Consider the following 23,348-nt stretch of genomic DNA (forward strand, 5'->3'; position numbering starts at 1 on the left):
ATTTTTAAAAATATTACAAAAGGGATACCTAAAATTATTTTTGAATAACATAATGAACAATTATTTCCTTTTCTTTCATTCAAACCAAGGTTTTTCAACCTCAGCAGAATTGACATTTTGGGCCAAATCATCTTTGCTATGGAAGGCTGTCCTGTGCATGGTAGGATTTTTAGCAGAATCCCTGGCCTTTACTCATGAGATGTCAGTAGCATGTACACCCTCAGTTGTGACAGCCAAAAATGTCTCTACATATTGCCAAATGTCTCTGGGGGGGTGGGGGGAAGAAGAAAAGGGAGGAATTGCTTCCAGATGAGAAACACTCACTCAAATCATGAGGTATTAACACAGTTTTATAATGAAAACAATCTGAACTATAAAATATATTAGCAAAAAAGAATATTCCCCTAAACGATTAAGGAAATCAAATTGCTTTAATAAACATTTAATGGAACAACTTAGGATTTGTTAAAATTAAAGAAGTGTTTCCTTCTAATAAGCCTATGAAAAATATCAATGCACTGCTTATATTTTATAAAATAATTATCCTTTGAACTATAAATGCAAAAGCTATCAGCCTAAATTCCAAAACAGCAAACTGAAATTGAGTAAGCCAGATGTGTTTTAGGGAATGCCTAATTAGACCATTTCAAAGAAGTGGTGTCATCAACAGATAAATCCCTAAATCTTTGATCAAGTTTCACAGACAAAATCATCAAAGACTCTACTGTTTATTTACCACCAACACATTTTTTTTCTTTATAACTCAACATACTCCCAGTGAAGCCAATTATATTCTGCACTGCATACACTTTAGAATAAGTGAGGCCTTTATGGGTGGTGAGTTAGTGTCCATGAAGTGTTAGAAACCAGATTTACCTCCAGAGCAGGTGTGGACAACAGCACATGTGTCGACTGCACGACGTCAGCAGCATGGATATTGTTGTGGTAGGCCACGTCAGCGTGGTAATGGTCTTCCAGGGTCATAAGATACGTAATTAAAGTGTCTACCGGAATTTTAAATGTTTTTAATAAATCCCGTTCCTGTAGGAAAAGAAATCCTCTTAACATTTTGTCCTTCCATAAAAAGATTTTTCCATAGAGTATGTTAACAAAACAACAACAAATCACACCCAGTCACCCCCTAGCACTCCTAGGGAGGAAAATGGAAATCTCTGGGAAGATCCAGGCACATTAGGGATCAAACTAGAGTTGAGCTGCCCTTTTGGAGCCCAACGGTGCTTTACCCAAGATGTTTGGTGTCAGAAATGAGCTGCCAGTAATAAAAATGTCTGTGTCCCATGACTATGAAAGCAGCCTCAGTCTATAGCTACTGACTCAACCACTCAGTCACACCAACCAAAACTCAACATTCTCTCGAGGGCTGGCACCTGCTGTTCCAGTTCCAGGATACCTCCAGCCTCAACTCCTCATGTAAATCCTAACCCTGAGCTGGGACTAAAGTTCAACAAGAGTGAGCAACCAATATGGAGAAGCGAGAAGTCCACAAAACAGTAAAGAAATTATATCCTCAGATTAGTCAGCGGGAGGGCTTATTCATTTTAAAAGTTAGCACTTCATTCTCTGAGTTAGGTCATGTAAATTATTTGTAAAGTATTATTTAAATGAATCGATTAAAATTTTCCCATATCTTTTTCTTAAATGGAAAAGAAAAATAAGAATTTGGTTTATTTGTATTGTGCCCACAATTCAACCTTTCCATACCCTTATTTGTCCCTTGGGGGGCAAATAAGACAAAAGTACAAAATACATAAAACAGGCTTAATAACAAAGAAGATAAAATGCATGCACAATTCACAGACTGGACATTGTGTCACCAAGTAAAAGAAAGGTGATAGAACTTCACCACGGTACCTGAAAGATGGTGTGCATGATAACAGTCAAAGGCCGGTTACCAGACAGCTCTGCTATTCTGAAAACATGAAGGCCCCATTTGTTCACATCTTCTAGTTCCTGGGGTTGAAGAAAGATAAAAAAAAAAAAAAGAAAATTAAAAAAGAGAAAATTAGGAAAATGAAGTAAAATATGAAACAATGAACACAGTCATTTAAAAATTACTGACTTTAATGGAAAGATTGTTATATTAGAAAGAAGATTCATTTTACATGTAATGGATGCATCATGTAAGTACAGGCAAACTTTGGGCAAATTCACTAAATGTATCGAAAACTGTATTGCTTAACCTTATGCCTTTGACAATACAACATGTTCACATACTTTCACTATCAATCTCAAAGCATTTCTTCAATAGATAAAATCTACTCATAAAACTTTAACTATTCTCCTAAAACCTAGAAGATACAATAGATTTCTAACTCTGTAAGGTCAAACAATCAAGTATGTTTGATTCAAAAAAGTGAAGAACACATATCCCAGGCCAGCTGTCTCAATCCATAAATTAATAAAACCCAAATAATTTAGAGAGAGCTTTATAAAAGTGCTTTTCCATCTAAAACAAAACAAAACAAAAAACCCACAAATTAATGAACTTGTTCATCTATTTAAAAGAGAAGAAATCAAAATTCATCAAAAGGCAGTGCTGCATATTTATGATCATGACCCTTGAAATCATCTTACCTTGGCAAGGACATCTTCTTGTTCAGTTTTAACCCCAAACCTCGGGATGCTTGAGTTGGTCAAACTGGAACTGTGCATCAACTTCTTGACCCCACTAATCTGAGACATTGGCCTTTTCTTTTTCTCCTTTTCCTTCTGAGTTGGAGAAGGAATTTCCACTTCATGTTGCTTATCTTAAAAAATTAAAAAATGTTCTATATTTACTGTTAATTCTACCTGGTTTTTTTTATCATGTATAAATGGACACATTTGAATCGATCATTATATTGGGTTGTCAGAAAAGTCATGACACACTTTTTCTATGTTTTCCATTGCAAAAATACGTCATGACCTTTCCTACAACCCAATATATTCCAGAAAATATTACCAAGGAAAACCCTTTTTAGAGAAGTTGAATATTTACAATTTGATGTGGGCTTAATTTGATGCCCTCAAACACAAAATTAAGCAAATAAATCCCACTGAAAAATAATTAACATTAAATGCATTCAGTGGTTATGTCTTTGATAGAATGTCCTAATAAATTTTTTTTGAAAGGCTTGGAAAGAGCAAAACGTATTGATGATTTCCATTCTTCAAAAGGGAACTCCATTCCCATTTGAAATTCACTTAGTGGCTTCAAAACTGCTCTTGCCAAGTAAGGACTCTAGTTTCAATATAACTTTGAAATAGTAGAAACTTAATACACAAATATAAAAACAGCAGTGTGTGAACTTCACAGCTCACTGAAATGAATCATAATGTGGGAGTACAAACAGCTTTTCTGTATGACTTAGATTGCTTTTGATAGTTTACATTTTCTATACTATAGTGAGATAGGGGTTATGATGTAACAAGGTTTTATGGGGAGCACAGAGAATCTCTAATATTATCTGATAAGTGAATATTTAATTCACAAAAGCTATCTGTTGCTTTCACATAAAAGATATCAAATGTCTCAGTACATTCATCCCCTATTTCAAGGCATCCTCTAACTCATCCGTGCACATAGTGTATGTTCAATAAGTGTTTGTTTAGTGCTAATTAGATATTCAGCAATTTTGTTTGGAAAGCAAAGTCAAATCAAGGACATGTTCAAGTTATTGACTCCGACTTAGTGCACTTTCTTTCAATGGATGGGAGGGTGGGGTGGGAGTGGTGTCCCAGTACGTCATACTCCCTGCTGTTATTATCAGCAAACTTTTCTTTAGCAATTGTATTGTATCTACCTGCCTCACCAGTTTACCAAGCGTGGTGCCCGTTAGACTATGGACTCACTGAGGGCAGGGGCTATTTCTAATTTATCATTAAATACCTAGTGCCCAACAATGGTTGGCATGTAACAAGAATCTGCTGAATGTATGTATATATAGATTGCTCTAAAAAATACATTTTATAGTTTAGTATTTTGGAAAAACTGGCAATAGACAACTTTAATTCAGAAAATCCCTAAACTCCTCAATAAAACTAAAAGATGAGACATTTTACTTTATTACCTTAGTATCTAAAGCTCAGAGTCTCAAATTATTAATATGAATGAAAACAAGTGAAAAGTCCTAACACTTATTTAGTTTCCAAAATGAGTTGGTTCCACCTCCAAAAAACAAACAACTCAAAAGAAAATTTAAGAAGTGCACTTAAATTGTTATTCTCACCTAAGAATGTGTTTGATATATACTCTGACACTTGATTTCCAGACCGACTCATTTCCGAGAGATGGGTGAGCTCCCGATTAAGCATCCTTTTAAACTGAAAGGCAGAAAGATAAAATGAAATCACAGGAAAATTTAAGGAAAATAACATAAGCATACACTGAGATACAGAAAATATGGCCAAAGAATTTTTAACTTGTCTTGATACTTTGATCAGTTCCTTCCAAACAGAGTTTCTGCAATGATGGAATCAAATCTATAATCTGTACCGTCCATTCGAGTGGCCACTAGCTACATGTGGCTATGAAGCACTTAAAATGTGGCTAATGCAAATGAGGAGCTGAATTTTGATTTTTGTTTAATTTTAATTAATTTAAATTTAAATAATGATATGTGGCTAGGAGGTACTATATCGGACAGAGCAGATTTAGACACTCAAAGACATTAATTAAGGGGAGGAAAGGGCATACAGTAACTTCTATTAGCTACATGATCCAAAAAAGTCACATTTTACTCTAACATTTAATAACATTTAAAATTTTGAATTTCACCATAAATTTTCATTTAAGTCTGAGGTAAAGACAATAGTGAGCTTATTATTTAGCGATGTTTAAAACGTGAGTCTAACTCAGTATTTAATTACTTTTTTGGAATTTTTTTTTCATCTTACTTCTCTGTATAATTCATACTGTGGTATTCAACTCAAGATAATTTGGCAAATTACTTCCAAAGTCAATCTTATTGACTATCTAGACTAGGTATAAGAATTTATCACCCACCACAAAGCACTGAGGAAGATCAATAAAAACATTCCAAAACACTATTGGAAATAAGAAATGAATATGAGCACTATCAAAACTGAAGAACTGGCCATAACCAATACAAATTCTTCTGGCTGTTAATTTATATGCCTACAGAGCACATTCTCAAACTCAGGAGTACAAAATTCACTTTCTTTGTTCATGTATTTTTTTTTAATAACTGGTCTCTGATCATAAACTGCACATGTGATATAGAACTGTAGAAAGCTATATAGAAAAAAATGAGCAATTGTGTATACCTCCACTGCTCAGAGATAACTATAGATAATTAGTTGTATTTCCTTGTATGCATTTTTTTACATTTGTCTGGATGTATATTTTTAAAATTGGCATCATATGCAGTATACAAAACATAGATTGATGCTGATTTTCACTTAGCATTATATATATTATGATACACTGGGGAAAAATAAATTTCGAGGCCTTCTAAGAATACTCATGAAGACATTTACAATAGTGTTCAAAACATGTTTCTGTCCATCTTTTATAAAGTTATATTTTCTTGAGTAAGTTATAGGCTGCCAACTAATTAAATGAGCTAATAGAAAGAAGCTAGTATTTAGCACAGCACACAGTAGGTGTTCAACATTATTTGAGCTCATTTTATCTCTCAGTTCCCTGGGTCTTTTCTAGTGATGGTTGGTTTTTATCATTGTAGGACAAACAGATGTAAGGTCTGACTATAGTTATTCTCATTGAAAACACATATCTAAATAGCTCCCCTACCCATTCCAATTAAATAATTTAGGATATTATTCATATAAAAATTGGTTACCATGCTTCAAAAATATAATGATAATACCATGCACAAGGCCCAAAGGTAAGTACACCTTTGCTTAACAAATAAAATTTAATCTTGGAAAAATCTTTACGTAAAACATATTCAAAAGAGTCTGCTAGACATTTTAAACATACATATAATGAACTACCTCTGTGTGAAACTGTCCATGCTATAAGCTAACCGTTGCTATTAAGAACTACCTAGTCATGCCAAAGTACTTTTTTATAAGCTAGGGGGATAGGCAAGGCTTTCAGCCACTCTTAGCCTTTTCACAGTCTATCAGGAACCATTGCCCACCTGCCCTCCATGCATTTCTCTCAATGTAACTCAACACAAACTTGGGGGAGAGCGGGGGTGCACCATTGGAAAAGTGAGAGAGGGACCCAGTTTTTCTACAGAACCGCCTTCCAACTTGTAAGCAGCCTGGTAGGAGGGGTATGTTGCCATATACTCAAGCAGAAAATCTGTACAGTAACTGCAGATTCCCTACACAAATTATTGGATTTATCTGGAAGACTATATAGAATGAAGTCTAATTTTCCTGGCAGTTTGCTTACACAAGTTGTCAAAATAGCCAGTTAGTACACATAACCAAGGCAGGAAATGTCAGTGAAAGGAATCCATTGTAGAGGATGATAAATGACAGGCTGCATATCCCACTGATGATTTTTGCGTCATATACGTATATTCCTAGATATTCTTCTGTCTTTGTTCAAAACCCAAAAGTGTGGGGTGGAGAAACCCTTCTGTGCACACCTATCTCCCTACCAAGGCTAGTGAGGTGCTCCAAGAAAGTCACCATTTCTTTTAACATAATAATTAAAAGAGATATTTAAAGCAGTCCTTTTTCTTCCCAAGGGAAAAGGTGTGAGAGATCTCTCAAAGACAATTTTCAAATAGTCAATTAAGTTATAACATATGGGCATTTTCTAAAAGGAATTAAACTTATTCTGCTTTTTTGCTATTGATATAAAACTCTCAGTCCAGGGAAGCTAGAATAATAACCACAAAAATTACCATCAGTGTTTTCTCAACTGACAGTTGATCTCACAATTTGGTTTTGGAGCATATAGGTAGATCCGCTAAAGAACTATAAACTAAAGCATTAAATAATCACTTCTAAATGTAAGTGGAATTTCTCTTATTTTAAGATGACTACATGCCATTTATTAGGATAACTATACAAAATTACCATGAGGGAGAAAACGAAAAGATAACAGAAAAGGCAATAAAATGCATTTTTCCTAGGACACTGTGACATTTTCCATTTACAGACTTAGAAGAGATAAAATACAGAACTGCTTTCCAAAAAAACTGGTTGCAAAATGCGGAGTAACTTAATTGGTTTTTAGTTGTTTTTAAAAGTGACCTCTAAATATGTTCTGTTGATAAGTTATTCTGATGGTTTTTTATCTAAATAGTCTAAAATATATAGAATTATGGTTGCAACAAAGAAAAAAAAGAGAAGATTTCTGAGTTAATGCTTTCAAATCCTTTGTTCTCATTGTGCCTCAGAATGTCTGTGTGCAGCATTTAAAGCAGGAAGGAAAGTGAAAATGCAGTGAACTGAATACTGTATTTTGTTTTTTAAACTCCAGTTCCCGACTTCATATTCTACATTTAAGACTGTTGAGGAAGCAAAATAATCAAAAATTTTAAGTCTTCTTAAATTTAATCCCTTTATTTATGCATTCATGCCAATGTGCTACTGGGTATATCATATATATATATATATATATATATATATATATATATATATATATATATGTAAGTATATGAGTAAGAAGGTGATAAAAGGTCAAAAATTAAGAGAATACTTGCTTCCCCCTCCCCCTCCCACAACATTCTGTTAAAAAATCACTTGAATATGCTGCACTGTGATACACTACAAGTTTGGTAGATATCAGCATTAAAAGCTCAAATAAATACTACATTGGTTGCATAAAAATCAATCCCTTAACTTGTATAAAAATACTAAATATATTTAAATTTGTCCTTAAGTGTTTTAGCAATATACTATTAAAAACATAAACAAAGCTGTCCATCAAAATTTTTTCCTCAAAAAGATAAGCACTAAAATTCTGTATTTAGATTCTTAGAGGTATAGTTCATAATCATAATACAAAATTAGAAGCACTTCAAAAATGTATCAAATATGAGCTGTCTAAAAGCTAAGAGATGAATTCTAGGGGGATTTTGAGGGTTTCCTTTATTACCCTCTATACTTTTTTGTATTAAAAAAAAGAAGAATTCAGCCAAGAAATGGCTAGCAAAATTCAAATAATGAAAATTTGTATTTTAAAAAACAATAAAAGATAATCTAGAGCCTAGACCATCTACAGATTTAAAGAGGTAGGGAATCATAACCTCTTGGACAACTAAAACTGAAATAAGTTTTCTTGGAATGCAGGTGAATCTCACATCAAAAAGTAAATTGTCCTTTAAAAATAAACAAAAGAAGTGAAAAATATTTCAAACTGAGTATCCTTAAAGCAATGGGAAGGAATTCTTAAAAATAAGGTATTGTGATTTACTCAGATATTCAAGAACTAATTTCAATTTCTGAAGTGATGCTTCATTTAGGACTGAAAAGGTTTTTCTATCCTCTGCTTCTATTACAGAGATAGGATCATCGGGCTAGTATTACCAGGGGGGCAGGCAAGAAGCTTGCCATCAGGTACAGTCTTATTAAATCCAGTGTATTATTTCGTTTCTTGAGATTAACGAAGTAGCAGTATTATATAAACTTACAAATTTCTTCCAGTTTTACGAGTAGATAATCAAGTTTTCATTTGAATGAAATACCACTTAAAAAGTCAAGTAATGTCAATTTTTAATCAAGAGCTTTATATCCAAATGTGGAAAAAAAAACATACTCTTCATCAAATTAAAGAAGTACACATTTTTAGAAAGAGCCACATATTAATTTTTATAAACTTTAATTGTTACATACTAACTGGAACCCACACACCAGTATAAGTAATTTGGCCCAATATGTTATTTCCAAAGAATTTATTTCATTATCTTGATATTTACAAGCATAATTCAAATCTATACAACATGACAGAGGAACCACTACACATTAAAAAGCTATTTTAACATGCAAACTAATATAAGTTACATAATTTCCCCTTATCTTGACTACTAAAAACACATATTTCTTCTGTAGTCATGTCTAAAAAAAAAATAAGAGATTGCTTAGGGAGCTTAACTCCATTGTAATTTATTAAAACTATCAGCTATATAATCAGAGTAATCAGAAGTTTACAAACGCTAAACAAATCTTACCTTTATGTAGCCCCAAGACACTGACAGTAAATAGTTTGCTTCAGGCATTTTTGATTGATATAGAGGGAGATAATAAGTTCTAAAATATGTATGTCTCCAAAACCTTGATAGTTTAACAATCTCCACAAGCCTCGGAGTGTGTGGGTTGTTAAAGGTTATTGGTGATTAAGTATACATAATAATGCTGGCATTAGATCCCATCCAGCATCCAGCCGTCTTTCTATTGAACACATGCCATTTGTAAAACTCCAGAATGGAACAGAATTCAACAATTATACTGAATAAAGAAAATTCAGGCGATGAAGAAATAAGTAAAGATCTAAGGGTCTGCATCTTCCTCTCACTGAGCTCCAGGGCTAATGAATAATGTATGCCAAGATGCTTGGCTGCAAGAAAGACAAGTTCTGTCAAAAGCTACCAAATAAGGAGCTGCGGAGAAGCTGGGAAGAGTGACAAGAAACCCCTCCCATAAAACCCCGACTACGCACCAATTGCATTCCACCCCTGGATCTATCAGGTTGGGAGGCGTAGACAAGGCTCTAGGAGCTTTCCGATTGGTTGGCAAGGACAAACCTCTGAGGAGGAGGAAAACCTCCTCCTCACCTCTGGCAAACGCCATTGAAAAATGGTATCCCTACAGCTGAGGCTGCTGTATGAAACAATGAATGGGGTTTCCCTCTCACAGTGATGAATAACAAATATAAAACTCTTCAAAACACATGGTTCATTCTTAAATAAGGATTGCCAATTCTATTGGAGTCATTTCTATTAATTTTAATATTCTCTGATTTCTCTTCCTTCAAAGGAAAAAGCTGCTTTGAAATTGGCAATCAGGCATTTTAATTGCTTTCCTCTCTCAAATTCAAAACAAAACAAGTGACTTCCCTGGTGACACAGATAGAACCAAAGTTCTTTATCCATCCAACATAAAAGTGTAGTGTGATGATAAAATACAATTAATGTCCAGTATTCACTAATGGAAGTGAACGTTTCCTCACTTGTGTGCCATGGCTGTTTTCAGCTCCTTTTGTTTCTATTGTTATAAATGGTTGAGCTCCATAACCTTAAAAATCTAAGGGTGAGAATGATTTATTATAAATCTGAGGGGGGGCAAAAGAAACTAAAAGGTAATGCACTGTGTATGACTAAAGAATATAGAGTTCTGGGTACAGGTTTCAGGATCTATATTTTAATCAGAACATTTTTATGATTGTGTACAAAGTTAAGATAGTATAAGAGTGGCTCTTAGAAATACAGAATTGAGCTCAAGAGTAACAGGTCTTTTATAAGGAGAGTTAAATAAGAAAACTACATTCTTCTGAGAAAAAAACCCAGTCTCCTGTTTGGTTTGGGACTGTATTATTTTGTAATTTTTATATTAGAGAGGTCTTGTGGATAAGAAATGAGGGGAATCTAGCTTTTACTCCACTTTAGCATAAAATCCTGTCCATTCTACCTCACCTCCATCTCTAAGTTAGGACTTAACTGCTCCATGCTTCTATGACTGGCTGATGTGGTTACTCCTATCTTCCTGCATTGGGCTTGTCTGTCTTAGTATGTTCTCATCAGAAAGATCCAGAAACAAGTAACTCTGCCTCTCTGAGTTTCTACTGGTCCTTTGTTCCCTAAGTCCTCAGCTGCAGTTCACATGTACTGTGTTGTTCCCTAAATTCCTCTTACTCTTCTATGAAAATAACTTAAACTCCCAACACTCCAATAAAACTGCCTTCAGGAGAAATTGAAGGTCCTTCCTCAATTCTCTGAAGTATTCAACACTGTTTGATCACTCTGTCCACTTTCCCTCAACTCCCAGGGCCCCTTAATGTCTTTGGTTTTCTCCCCCCTTCTCTGACCACACCTTCTTTGCCATCTTCTATTCATTCTTTAACTTGGGCTATCTACAAAGACTCTGTCGTAGGTCCAACACTCTCTAATGACCGCTTCTAACTGGAGCTTTGGTACCATATTTCCCAAGTGACTATACAATATTCTCCCCTTTCGAATGCCCTGCCAGTCACCTGAAACTTTTTCAGAATGGATGGATGCATTTTTCTATGTAAAGCAGCTCTTATAACTAGTCCCATTCAGTCAGTGGGCCCACATTCCAGTACCCCAAGCTGAAATCTATGGCTCTTTCCTACCATTCAATAGGTGTCTCATGAGAGTCAGCCATTATAAAGTGTCTAACATAAACCATCTAAATGAATCCTTGAGTAACCCTGACATGTTCCCTGTCTACCACAACACCTTTCCTCCTTTACCAACTTTGTTACCAAGTTCTATCTTCTATAAAATGTCCTTTTGTTTAGTCTCTTCCTTTCCATTCTCACTCCCATCATCTAAATCCAGAGGCTTAAAGGCTGAAAGAGATGAAAAGTATCTTCATACCTTCTCCGCCAATCGCCACATTTTCACCTAATGAGAGGCCTAGAGAGAGACAATACTTTTCCCAAGTTCACCCAGGTACTAAGAACACAGGCTCTGAATTCAAGTCCTTTAGTGCATTATCCTCAACAAAAAAGCTCACCTCTTAGTGTTTGTTTCCTCATCTGTAAAATTGATTACTGTTGTAGCTAGTCTTCAAACATGCCTTCTAATGAGCCACACTACCTTAACATCAGATCTGAGCTGGCTTGTGTAACCAAGGGATGCTGTGCAATGCAGAGGCTGCCATAAGAAGCTTTTACCTTTTATCTCTAGAATGTGTATCCATCCTGTAAGAAAGTCTGACTATTTTAAGGCTGCCATGCTATGAGAAAGCCCATGTTAACTTTATGGAAAGGCTACTGGAAGATAGAGGGAGAGAGGGAGAGGGGGAGGGAGGGAAGGAGAGAAGGAGAATATGTACCTTATATGGAAAAAGTAGTTGTGTTCTAGGCTCAGACAATGATGAGTGTTATTTTTTACCTACATGAATGGTTGTTGAGTCACAGAGCAATCCTGCCTGGTAAGGACTATCCCATGTATTCCAGGATGGATATATATATATAGCCTCCCTGGCCTCTGCCCATGAAATTCTAGGAGTACACCCCAAGAAATGTACCTTGAAATTTTCTGAATGTTCCCATGTTAAGGATCACTGTTCTAGTTGCTTCAACTGTGCCTCCTCAACCAAGGTGGAGGATGCTTGAGGCAAGAAAGATGGCTTATTCTTTCTTTATATTTCCCAGAGTAGTTAGTGAACCACAGGCACAAAGAGTCAATGGTAAATCCCTGATCTGTTGCAGTAAGGGAGATGATGATGATAATGATGATGATAATAATAATGAAAAATCATTTTTAAGCTCTGAGCCAAATGAATCCTCATTTCATTTTTCCCATTATGAGAGGCACTCTAGAAGCTCCTTCCCATTGTCATGGTAGAAGCGGCCTTCAGAAGAATCTACACAACCCAGAAGAAATCTGGATGGGGCCAGAGAGATATGATTCTTATAGTCAGACTTGGCTTCTGAAAATTTTAATAAGAAAACTATAACAGGTACATTACAACATTTATTAAGCACCTACTATGCACCAAGAGTTTATATATCTTATCTCTAATCTTTGCAACATCCTCAAAAAACAGATATTATCCCCGTTTTAAGGGGAAAATACAGGCCCTCAAACATTCAACAACTTGCCCAGTATGTAATAGGGCTGAGATGCAAGCTCAGGCCTCTTTTAGTCTTTGCTTTTTGTGGTGTATGAATAGCTCGTCATATAATTAGGCTGCCACAAAATCTATGATACATGGTATGAATTTAGGAGTAGCCTCCGTTATCTGTAATCCTGTGCTGATGTCACAGTCTCTTGAATTAAAGGACCCCTGCTACCATCGCTGTGGCCAGATCCTTGGCCACGGTGGATCCTAACTTGTTCAGTTAAGAAGCTGGTGCCTAAAAAGTATAACTATTGCACTGTGTTGTACAGCTGAAACTAATTCCAAAAAATGTGTATTTCATAATAAAAAATGATTAAAAAAAAAAAAAAAAGAGGCTGGTGCCCACAAACAGGCAGCCTTCCCTGAAAGGCTGGAGACCTACTTATATGTAGGAGAGCATGTGAACAAGACATAGCTGCCCTCACACACAGAAAGAACTCAGATTTCCTGACTGGTAATCTGCTGCTCTCAGACACCCAGATAGTTTTATATACAAATGTGTGAGGATGTGCTAAAATAGAAAAAAAAAATGTCCCTTCAGTATTCAGTTCTCTTTTCCCCTCTTTTCCTAATAAAACTCCTCAGAATCTCTATGCCACTCCTCTTTTATTCTTCATTTTCTCAGTCCTTAGCTGATACGCCAAGCAATCAACAATCTATCTGGATTATTTTAGGATATTTCAGAATATTTAAAATTCTGCTGATGGATCTAAGTCATTGCTATATTAACGTATGCTGGTATCACTGATGTTGTAACAGAAGTCAAGAGAGAGAAGACACATTTTTGAACAGGGAAAAGAAAAACAAAGGAATCAAACTATGAGAAAACTGAGGCTCAGAGGTTCAGTGTCTTGCACAAGGTCATAAAGCCAAGGAGCAGAGCAGGATTTGAACCCAGGCTGTCTGGCTTCAGAATACTCTAAATTGTCAAAATGTACTTCAGGCATTAATCTAGATTTAGCCTAACATCTACAAATAATATTTCTATTAACATAACAAATTTTTAACTGTATGTGATATTACTGTGCTTGAAATATTTAAGAAATGTTATTTAAAATAAGCGTATTAACTCTTAAATTTCTCTAACCTAAGAGATTTTCCTGATAACCACATTGTTTTTGGTATAAACCTTTGGAAAATATTTCATCATATAGATCTATATTTATTTTACACCTTTCTACTTAGGATCAAAGCTCTGGGAGTAGTTATTAATCAAGAAGCAAATCTGTATAAAGTGGGCTCTCACTCATCCAATACTGTTCAGCTTAACACATGCAAATCTAATTGCTAAATGCCCCTTGAAGAATTCTGAGGCAAGGTTAAATTTCAGATATTAAATTTAATAACTACAACATACTAGTGTCACTAAAATCACTGAGTGTTCCTTCTATGTTGGCTGCCTTAAAAATAGTTTCAGAAGCAGACAATAATCTAGAATTAACTTATAACCTATATTTTAAATAAAAGAATTTTAAATCTGATTTAACATTATAAAAACTATACTTTCTTTAACGCTGATAGTATAAAAACTTTAACGCCAGTAAATCCACTAAATCTGTTTGTGTTTACTGCCCTCTAGTGATACTGGATACCAAATTCAGTTTAAGGAACAGCTCTGTTCCTGCAGTGTCATATTTCAGAAAGCAAAAAAACATATCTTACAAATATTATGGAAGCTTGAGATTAAGAAGAACTCCAGGTTGATTTTTTTAAACCAGATCATTACTTAAGAATCACTCTCTAGGGCCAGCCGAGTGGCATGTTGGTTAAGAGCTGGTTTGGGACGCCAGCTCTGAGCAGCAGGGCCCCGGTTCGGATCCCACATGAGGGCCAGTGACACTGCCCTCTACAGCTAAGATGCTGAACAACAGCTTGACCTGGAGCTGGGCTGCCGTGAGTCGCCAGCGACGGTGTAGGCTGCAGCCCCTGTTGCAGTGGGCTGCCATAAGCTGCTGTGTGTGGCCGGCAGCCAGCGTGAGCGGCCAGCAGCGGTGTGAGCTGCCAAGAGCCGCCGTGAGCGGCCATCCTTAGGCCAGCGACCAATCTGCCTCACCTGGGAAGAGCGCAATGATAATACCAACATGGGCCAGTGAAGCAACGTCCTCCACAATTAGACTGAAGAGCAAAAGGACAGCAACTTGTCTGTTCCCCTTCCCTGATTCCCCAATGCTGTTCCCCTCCCCCAATTCCCCAATAAAATCTTAAAAAAAAAAAGAATCACTCTCTAATTAACCTAGTTTGAAAATTTTCACCGAAAATGTTTTATTTAAAATAGGAAACACCTGGGCCAGCTGAGTGGCTAATTGGTTAAGAGTTGGCTTGAGAGCATGAGCTCTGAGCAGCAGGGCCCTGGTTCGGATCCCACATGGACCAGTGATGCTGCACCCTCTACAGCTAAGATGGTGAACAACAGCTTGACCTGGAGATGGGCTGCCGTAAGCTACTGTGAGTGGCCAGTAGCCAGCGTGAGCTGCCGTGAGAAAAATAATAATAAAAAATAAAATAAAATAAAATAAAAATAAATAAAATAGGAAACACTTGTCAACATTTTGCGAGAAAAGAAATTCCAATATAAGAAACTGAATTTTTGTTGAGAGGTTCCTTGAGGCTGAAATAACGTAAAAGTATGCTTACTAATATTCCCTCTGTTATTAGTATATTAGTTAATTTGTTAAAACAATTTAAACAAAGAATGCCTATCTTCTAAAGCAATAAAAATGCAAATGGACATACTTCTAGAAATACATATTTAATCTTTTATATACACTACTTTTACATATGGATCTTAAAGTAATTTTAAGTCATGCAATTTGGGCTATAATTCAAAGGAGAAGGCATATTCCTTTCAACAAATGGAGCTTAATATCTAAAATATATAAGGAACTCATACAACTTAATACTAAAAAACAAACACAATCCAATTAAAAAATGGGCAGAGGAACTGAACGAACATTTCTCCAAGGAGGAAAAACAGATGGCCAACAGACATATGAAAATGTGTCCAACTTTACTATCAAAACCAAATGAGATATCACATCACACCTGTCTAAAAGGCTATCATCAAAAACATCAATAAATAACAAGCCTGGTGTATAGAGAAAAGGGAACCCTTGTACACTGTGGATGGGACTACAAATTGGTGCAGTCACTACAGAAAACAGTATGGAGATTTCTCAAAAAAATTAAAAATAGAGTTTCCATATAACTCAGCAATTCCAGTTCTGAGTATTTATCTGAAGAAAATAAAAACACTTAATGGGAAAAAATATATGCACTCCTATGTTCATTGCAACATTATTTACAATTGCCAAAATATAAAAGCAATCTAGGTGTCCATCAGTAGATGAAAAGAAGATGTGAGATATATACAGAGGGTGCCAAAAGAATGTATACACATTTTAAGAAAGGAAAAAACTGTATTAAAATTGTAACACTCAATATATACTGATAACAAAAGATGAATACAAGTCATGTGTATATATATTTTTGGGCACCATCTGGTATATACGCATATACAAAGCAACAAAAAAAGAATGATATCCTGCCATTTGAGAAAACATGGATGAACCTAGAGGGTATTGTACTAAGGGAAATAAGTCAGACAAAGACAAATACCAGAAAAAAATGGTGCTTAAACAACTGGACATTCATTCACAAACAATGAACTTCCAATGTTACCTTGCACCACATACAAGTACCTACTCAAAATGTATCACAGAACTAAATGTAAAACCCAAAACTATAAAACATCTAGAAGAAAATATAGGAAGAAATATTTGTGATCTTGGATTAGGCAAAGACTTTTTGGAACACAAAAAGCATGAAGCAGAAAGGAAAAAAATGATAAACTGGACTTCATCAAAACTTCTCTTTGAAAGAAATTGATAAGAAAATGGAACGAGTCATAGACTGGGAAGAAAATATGTGCAAAACACGTATCTGATAAAGTCATATCAGAATTTATAAAAAATTATTTCAACTCAGAATGGTCAATAAGGACATCAATAGATGTCATTCATTAGTCATTAAGGAAATAAAAAATTAAACCCAAAATGCGATGCCACTACACAATTACTAGAATTAGAATGGCTAAAATGAAAAATACAAAAATATAAAATGCTGACCAGGATGCAGAGCAAACAGAACTCTCATACATTGATGGAGGGCATGCAAAATGGTACAGCAACTTTGGAAACCAGTTCGGCACTTTCTTAAACAGTTAACAAGTGGCCTAGCTCCAAGTATATGATTCAACAATCCCACTCCTAGTTATTTACCAAAGAGAAATGAAAACATATATCCATGCAAAGACCTATACGCAAATATTTACAGCAATTCTATTCTCAGCTGAAACCTGCACATAGCCCAAATATCAACTGGTGAATGGATAAATTATGATTCATCCATAAACTGAATTACTAGAAAGCAGTAAAAAGAAACAAATTACTAATACATGTAACATGCTATTAGTGGCTGAACTGTAAAAGCAATATGCAAAGCGAAAGACGCCATTTACAAAAGGCTATGTATAGACTGCATGACTTCATTCATATGACATTCTGGAAAGGGAAAACTATATGAACAAACAGATCACTGGTTGCCAGTGAATGGGAGTTGGGGAAGGGGAATAACTACAGAGGAGCAAGAAAAACTTTTGGGGGGATGGAAATGGCCTATGTCTAGATTATGGTGGTAGTTACGCAATTGCATACATTGTCAAAATGCATTCAACTACATCTAAAGAGAGTGCATCTTACTGTATGTAAATTATACCTCAAATCCTGACTTTACAAAGTATTAAATGATGCTATCAAATTACTTTAATTCCAAATTTGCTTCACTGTGCCTAAAGAGAAATGAACAACGAAAATCTCAAGTATACGTTACATATGGTAAAATAGCATATTTACCCTTTCAAAAAACTCTACCATTATATCCCAGGCAAATAGGCATATGTTTGTCTAAAGTCCATGTTAGCTTTGAATAATACTATATATGGGAAATTCCTAATTATGCAAAGCCTTCAGGCAATATAAGAACAGTTGAACAATTCTCATAACTACTAATAACATTTTTATTTTAATCCTTTGAAATAAAAAATTTTCTAAAATATTTTAGATATTTCCTGGTATCTTAAACCAAACCAATATTAACTTAAATATTTAATGGTGATTCTGGGCCACTTTTATTCACTCATCATTGAATAGTCAACAAATATTTATATATTTTTTATATTTGTTTTATATATATAATATAGTTTTATATTTGTATATTTGCATATTTACATTTGAGTACTATATGCTCATTCTAAGCCAAGCACTATGCCAGCTGTTAGAGGTTTTAAAACTCCAGTAAAATGGGTAGAGCTGCTTGCAGAAAACTGAATAGTCCCAACTGCTCTATTCATTTTTGAATCCTGTTATTTTTTCATAGGTTTTATTTTTTTCTGAGTCTTTGGTTGTCAGCCTTTTCTCCTATGGTCAATATAAATCAGCCTCCATATAGTCAATAAAGCATCCCTTTCCCCCCTCTCCCTTATGATTCCAAGACACTCCCTTATCTAAGGTGTCATTTCCCAGAATATGACATTAAGAACAGGAGTCCCATGTGATAATTCTCAAAGAAGATACCCAGTGTCAAATAAACTTTTGACACAATGCAAACCTTCTTGGAGGTTGTGTACATTAATGTATTAAAAGCTCTGCCAAGAATTGTCATAAATAACCTTTCAAATTTTGTTTAACTTAGCATTTCTTAAACTTATATGACTACCTAACTCTTTGCTCCCTTCACCTTTGTTAACAAGCAAAAACAAACAAAATTACTAGGGTTTCATGGAAAATTCTTGTGGAAAGTAATGGGCTTTACGTATCAGATGATTATTTTTTTAGAGTGGTTATTCACTTATTCACTCAACAAATATTTATTAAACAGCTGCTATGTGTCAGCATGGGGGAAACAGTAATGAATAAGACAGAAGCATTCCCTGCTTATGTAATCCTTGGACTTTTGGGGCTAAAAGATTAAAAAAAAAAAGGGCAGACAAAAAACATGAGTGACAAACATGCTGAATGAAACAAAAGGGGGGTAACACGATACTGTGAATAGTCAGGAAAAGCTGCACTGAGAAGGTGATATCTGAGATGAAACCCTAATCACTAGAAAGAGCCAACCATAAGATCTGAGGGAAAGCATTCTATGGGCTGAAGGAATATAGCCAGCATGAGGGAATAGGGATATAGGATGGGATTTGGGGTAGGTCAAGGTCGGCCAAGGTCAAGATCATGTAGGTTGTTGTAAGCCTTCAAGAGGGCATGGGATACCACGGGAAGGCTCTGACCAGAAAATAAGAAGATATGATTTACATTTTAAACAGTTGTCTCTGGAGAGGATGGCCTATAGAGGAGCAAGAACCTACAGAAGAGAAGAAGGAGCACCTGAGGAAGAGCTAACAAGAATTAAACACTGGAAGTGAAGAGATGATAAGAATCAACTCCTCAAAAAAAAAAAAAAAGAACAAAAAAAAAGAATCAACTCCTCGACTTCTCACTTAAATGCATATTTGGCCATTTACTGAGATGAAGAAGGTTGGGGGAGGTAGAGATTTGGAGGAGGATGAATAAGAAGAGTCTATGAATTAAGCACAAGAAAAAATTTAATACATGATTTTTTTTTTTTTAACATTTGAGGGACATTTTACACCTTCCACCCCTGGTTCTTCACAGGATTCTGGATAAGGAAAGCTACCAGATAGTTAAGTTTTGAATACGGAGTAACTTTCAAAACTTTCAAATACTCTAATGACATTATATTAGAATAGACCACTTTCATCAAACTCTTTTAAGATATTTTTAGAATAGCCCAAAAGAAGGGGCATCAACAAATAATCTACATTTTAAATCCTCTATTCACAGCAAAGTAGTCATGTGAAAGCCTAAGCAAGGTTACAAAACAGAACCCAAATCAGAATCTAGCACTCAAGTTGGCAATATCTGTATTAAAGTACTATGCTTCCTTGAACATTTTAGGAATGGAGGTTTGACTAAAGGCAACCATAAACACAATTAAAAATGGTGCAATGATGGGATTTCTTTTTTCATTTGCAACAGTGACAGAAGAGTATGAGAATTCTGAGAAGTACCACTGTGAACAGAGCACAGGTTTCTTTGGTCAGCTTCCCCTGAGTTCAAACCTTGGCCCTGTCTCTTACGAGCACTGCAATCTACAGCAAGTTCTTTAAGGTCTCTCTGGGTTGCGCGGAAGGAGCTGGAGTTGAGGAAGGTAAGCTAGCACAGTATGAAGCAGATGTCAGGAGCCCAATAAGCGGTTTATATTGTGACCAGAACCACAGAAACTTGTCATAAGGAAAACAATCTGATTAAACAGCTGCATTAAGGTTCCTGCAGTGATATAGCTACCCAATAGCTTACACAATCAGTGGTTTGTCTGCAAACTATTAGAATCACTGATGCCAACTGAAATGATTATGGAGATATCAAACAAATAGGGATAAGCTTCTCAGAATGCAACGGCCTGACAAATGGAAAGACATCCCTGTAGGCTTAAGGACCAAGTTCCAATCTCCAAAGGAAAATGTAGGTATAATCCTACAGGTGACTTTGGACCAAGGGGATGAAGCCCAGTACCAATAAGTTTATGATGATAATCCTTTCAATTGGCAAATATTTAATTAGCACCAACTATCCTGTAGCTACTGTTCCAGATACTTCAGCCAGCAAATCATCTGCTCTGAAGGAGCTTACATGTTAGTGTTGGGGAGACAGAAGGTAAACAAGCAAGTGCAGGAGCCACCCAACTTCCTTTTAGTGTGCCTTCCTGCACTGCACAGGCTAGATCATTAAAAACTCCACATCCCAGAGGCCCTTGCAGCTATGGTTTCAGATGTGATTTAATTTCTTCCAATCAGATGACACTGCTCCCTCCCACAAATTAAACACCTGTCAATCTAAGTGTTTCTTTCTAGACAATCTGCCTCTGATCTCTGGCAGTGTTGAGATCTATCTATTTCTGTGGTTTCTCTAGGAAATCTCTAGATGTGCATTTCTTTTTAAAATTTTTCTTGCTTGGGATTCCCTGGACTCCCAGAATATTCCGTCTTCCCCCTTCTCTACATTCTTTTCTTCTGCAATTCAAATTAGATGCATGTTGCCATTTTGCTGGAAAAGGAAATCTTGCCATATTTTAAGTATACATTGTTATCCATAAAATAGAGCATGGGTTAGATAATCATCATTAACTCTACAGTGATCATTATTAATCAAAATAGCCCTTTTAAAAAATTTTTATATTAGGTGTGATTGTCCTTACATCTTGGGGCTGAATTACTGGCACAAATATACTGGAAAAACCAATTTGATGTATCTAAATGTCTATAAAGTAACATGTACCTATGTTTCTTCTAATAAATAACTCAGACCTGAAAACATAGCTAAAAAAATTATTGAACTCACTTTTCTTCACACTTCAATACAAATGGCTGTTAACCATCTTGACATTTATTCTTCTAGGGTACCTAACTAAATTTATAACCTTAAGATGGGAGAACATAAACATTTTGCTTCTGAGAATAAAAGTGACAGGAAAAGGAAAAAAAAATACAAACTAAAACAAAAAAACTCTGCTTCATTTGACCTTCTAAATGTGAATCTAAACAGCAATTCGATCACACATGTTAGATGGAATGGGATCATCAAACACACTAAAATTCTTTGATACTGTGGAATCTATCCAAGTGGGAAAGTTCCACTAATGACATTTAGTCCAAACTTCTACCCAGACAGGAGCCCTACAACTCTTTATAATTAATAGTCTGTCTCTTTGGGATTTTTTCCAGTGTTCTGTAAGTCTGTTCCACTTTGGGTGAATGTAGTTTTAAAACCTTGATCTAATGTTAAGATTAAGCTAATGGTAATTAGCTTGCATTGACCTAATACCATTCTTCAAAAGCTCTTTATAAACCCTCGAAAATTGATTTCACTCTGGACACAGCAAATGAAAACAAAATGTGGCTCAGGGATTTTATTGTAGAGGTTACACAAGAGTACTTAGTATCCTTAACCGTTTATGTAAAAACAAACCAACCTGCCAGCCAACAAAAACATTCTAGGTGTTACAAATAGTCAACAACAGCTAAACATGAACAAAGACAGCTTGGGCTGCCACTTTTCCTTAACAGCTAGTAGCAAGTAAGTGAATTAGAACATATGAACTTCCATTTGGGGTACTAAGAAAACCCACCAAGCAGGTGGCTTTAATGTAGCTTCGAGAATACCAGTTCTAACAATTCACAAAATTGTCTTTCCTTAAAACCCAGGGTAAAAAATAATAATAGCTAGTACTTATTGAGTGTCTAGTATGTGTAAAGGATATTACTGAGTACTTTCCTGGCATTACCTCATTTATTTCTAATAGCAACCCTATGAGTACTATTACTATTCCCATTTTACAGCTGAGCCTTATGGTCTCAACTGTTAACTCTGTACAAGCAATCCCCAGGTAAGGTCCTGTCCTGTTACCAGAATTCCCATCCTGAGAACTGAAGGCCTACAGGGTGTTGCTACTTAGACACATATGAGTACGCAGTCTCACCTCAATTTCATGACTAATAATTTAATGGCATATCTTCTACCTCGCACCCTCAAATTGGCTTATCTTCATGATTTTCCACCTAGCATCCTTTATTTGGGTTTAGAATTTCATACTTTCCTCTGGCAGCAGTCCCTCCCCCCTACCCCCCAAGTCTTATATACCCTGTCACATTTCCCATGCAATCTCTCTCTTACCCATTCCTTTTTTTCCCATTCCCATCCTATTTCAGTCCCTCATCACTTATATGCCTAATGCCTGATTCCCTAACAGATTCTCCTTGCTTTCAGTATTCCCCCTCAGTATGACCCACCCATCATACCCCCACTGGATTTATCTTCCTAAAATCGTTTTGGTATTATTTTCCTTGTGGTATTTTCTTTACAATAAATTGCAAGGGTTCTTCAGGACTTGTAGGGTAATGGGCAAATGGTTTCGTCTGGCATTTAAGGCACTCTGCAGTGTTGCCCCAATCTACAATTCTCACACCTGCTTCTGTTCCTATAATCAGACTTCTGTCCCTGGCAGGCTCACCCACCCACTGCTCATACACTCCCACAAACACACAATAAAGCTAAACCCATGCGAGCCCCATCGTGCCCTGCTTTGTCTAGCCCCTGGATGTCATCTCTTCCCTCATTAGCAACCTATATGAAGCCGCGATGTTTAAGACCCAGCCTGCATAGCGCTTTTTTGGGATGCTTCCCGATCAGTATGGTCAGTATTGTTGAGCACACTCTGAACACGTCTATAGGGCCACAATACAACTAATTATTGTATAATTCATTAATACACAACAGGCTTACTTATACGGCAGCTATATTTTCAGTTTGTCCATCCATTTATCCATCCATCCGCCCACCTATCTATCTATGTGTTTGAATAAAAACGCATATATAAAATTCTCATTTTGTCTATAAAAACTTTTGGAGCAGATATATGTCCTACAATATCCAGACAAAAACAAAAAATCCTTTAGTGAAAGC

General features: G+C 35.8%; 1 protein-coding gene across 4 annotated transcripts in view; it reads right to left on the bottom strand.

Moving 5' to 3' along the window:
• Window positions 1–23,348, bottom strand: part of LOC109385702 (cAMP-specific 3',5'-cyclic phosphodiesterase 4D) — a 175,313-nt gene that overhangs the window by 13,879 nt on the left and 138,086 nt on the right. For 3 of the 4 annotated variants that reach the window (XM_019648210.1, XM_019648209.1, XM_019648212.1), the window contains 4 exons: window positions 4,230–4,323; window positions 2,596–2,768; window positions 1,873–1,971; window positions 877–1,041 (listed from right to left, as the gene is read on the bottom strand). In XM_019648210.1, coding sequence (XP_019503755.1) covers window positions 877–1,041; window positions 1,873–1,971; window positions 2,596–2,768; window positions 4,230–4,323 — 531 coding nt within the window. Of the gene's footprint in view, window positions 1–876; window positions 1,042–1,872; window positions 1,972–2,595; window positions 2,769–4,229; window positions 4,324–9,116; window positions 9,460–23,348 lie in introns of those variants that run through there. The other variant, XM_019648211.1, reaches the window with a different exon arrangement.

Source organism: Hipposideros armiger, unplaced genomic scaffold (genome assembly GCF_001890085.2).
Source record: "Hipposideros armiger isolate ML-2016 unplaced genomic scaffold, ASM189008v1 scaffold_122, whole genome shotgun sequence".
Taxonomy (NCBI): domain Eukaryota; kingdom Metazoa; phylum Chordata; class Mammalia; order Chiroptera; family Hipposideridae; genus Hipposideros; species Hipposideros armiger.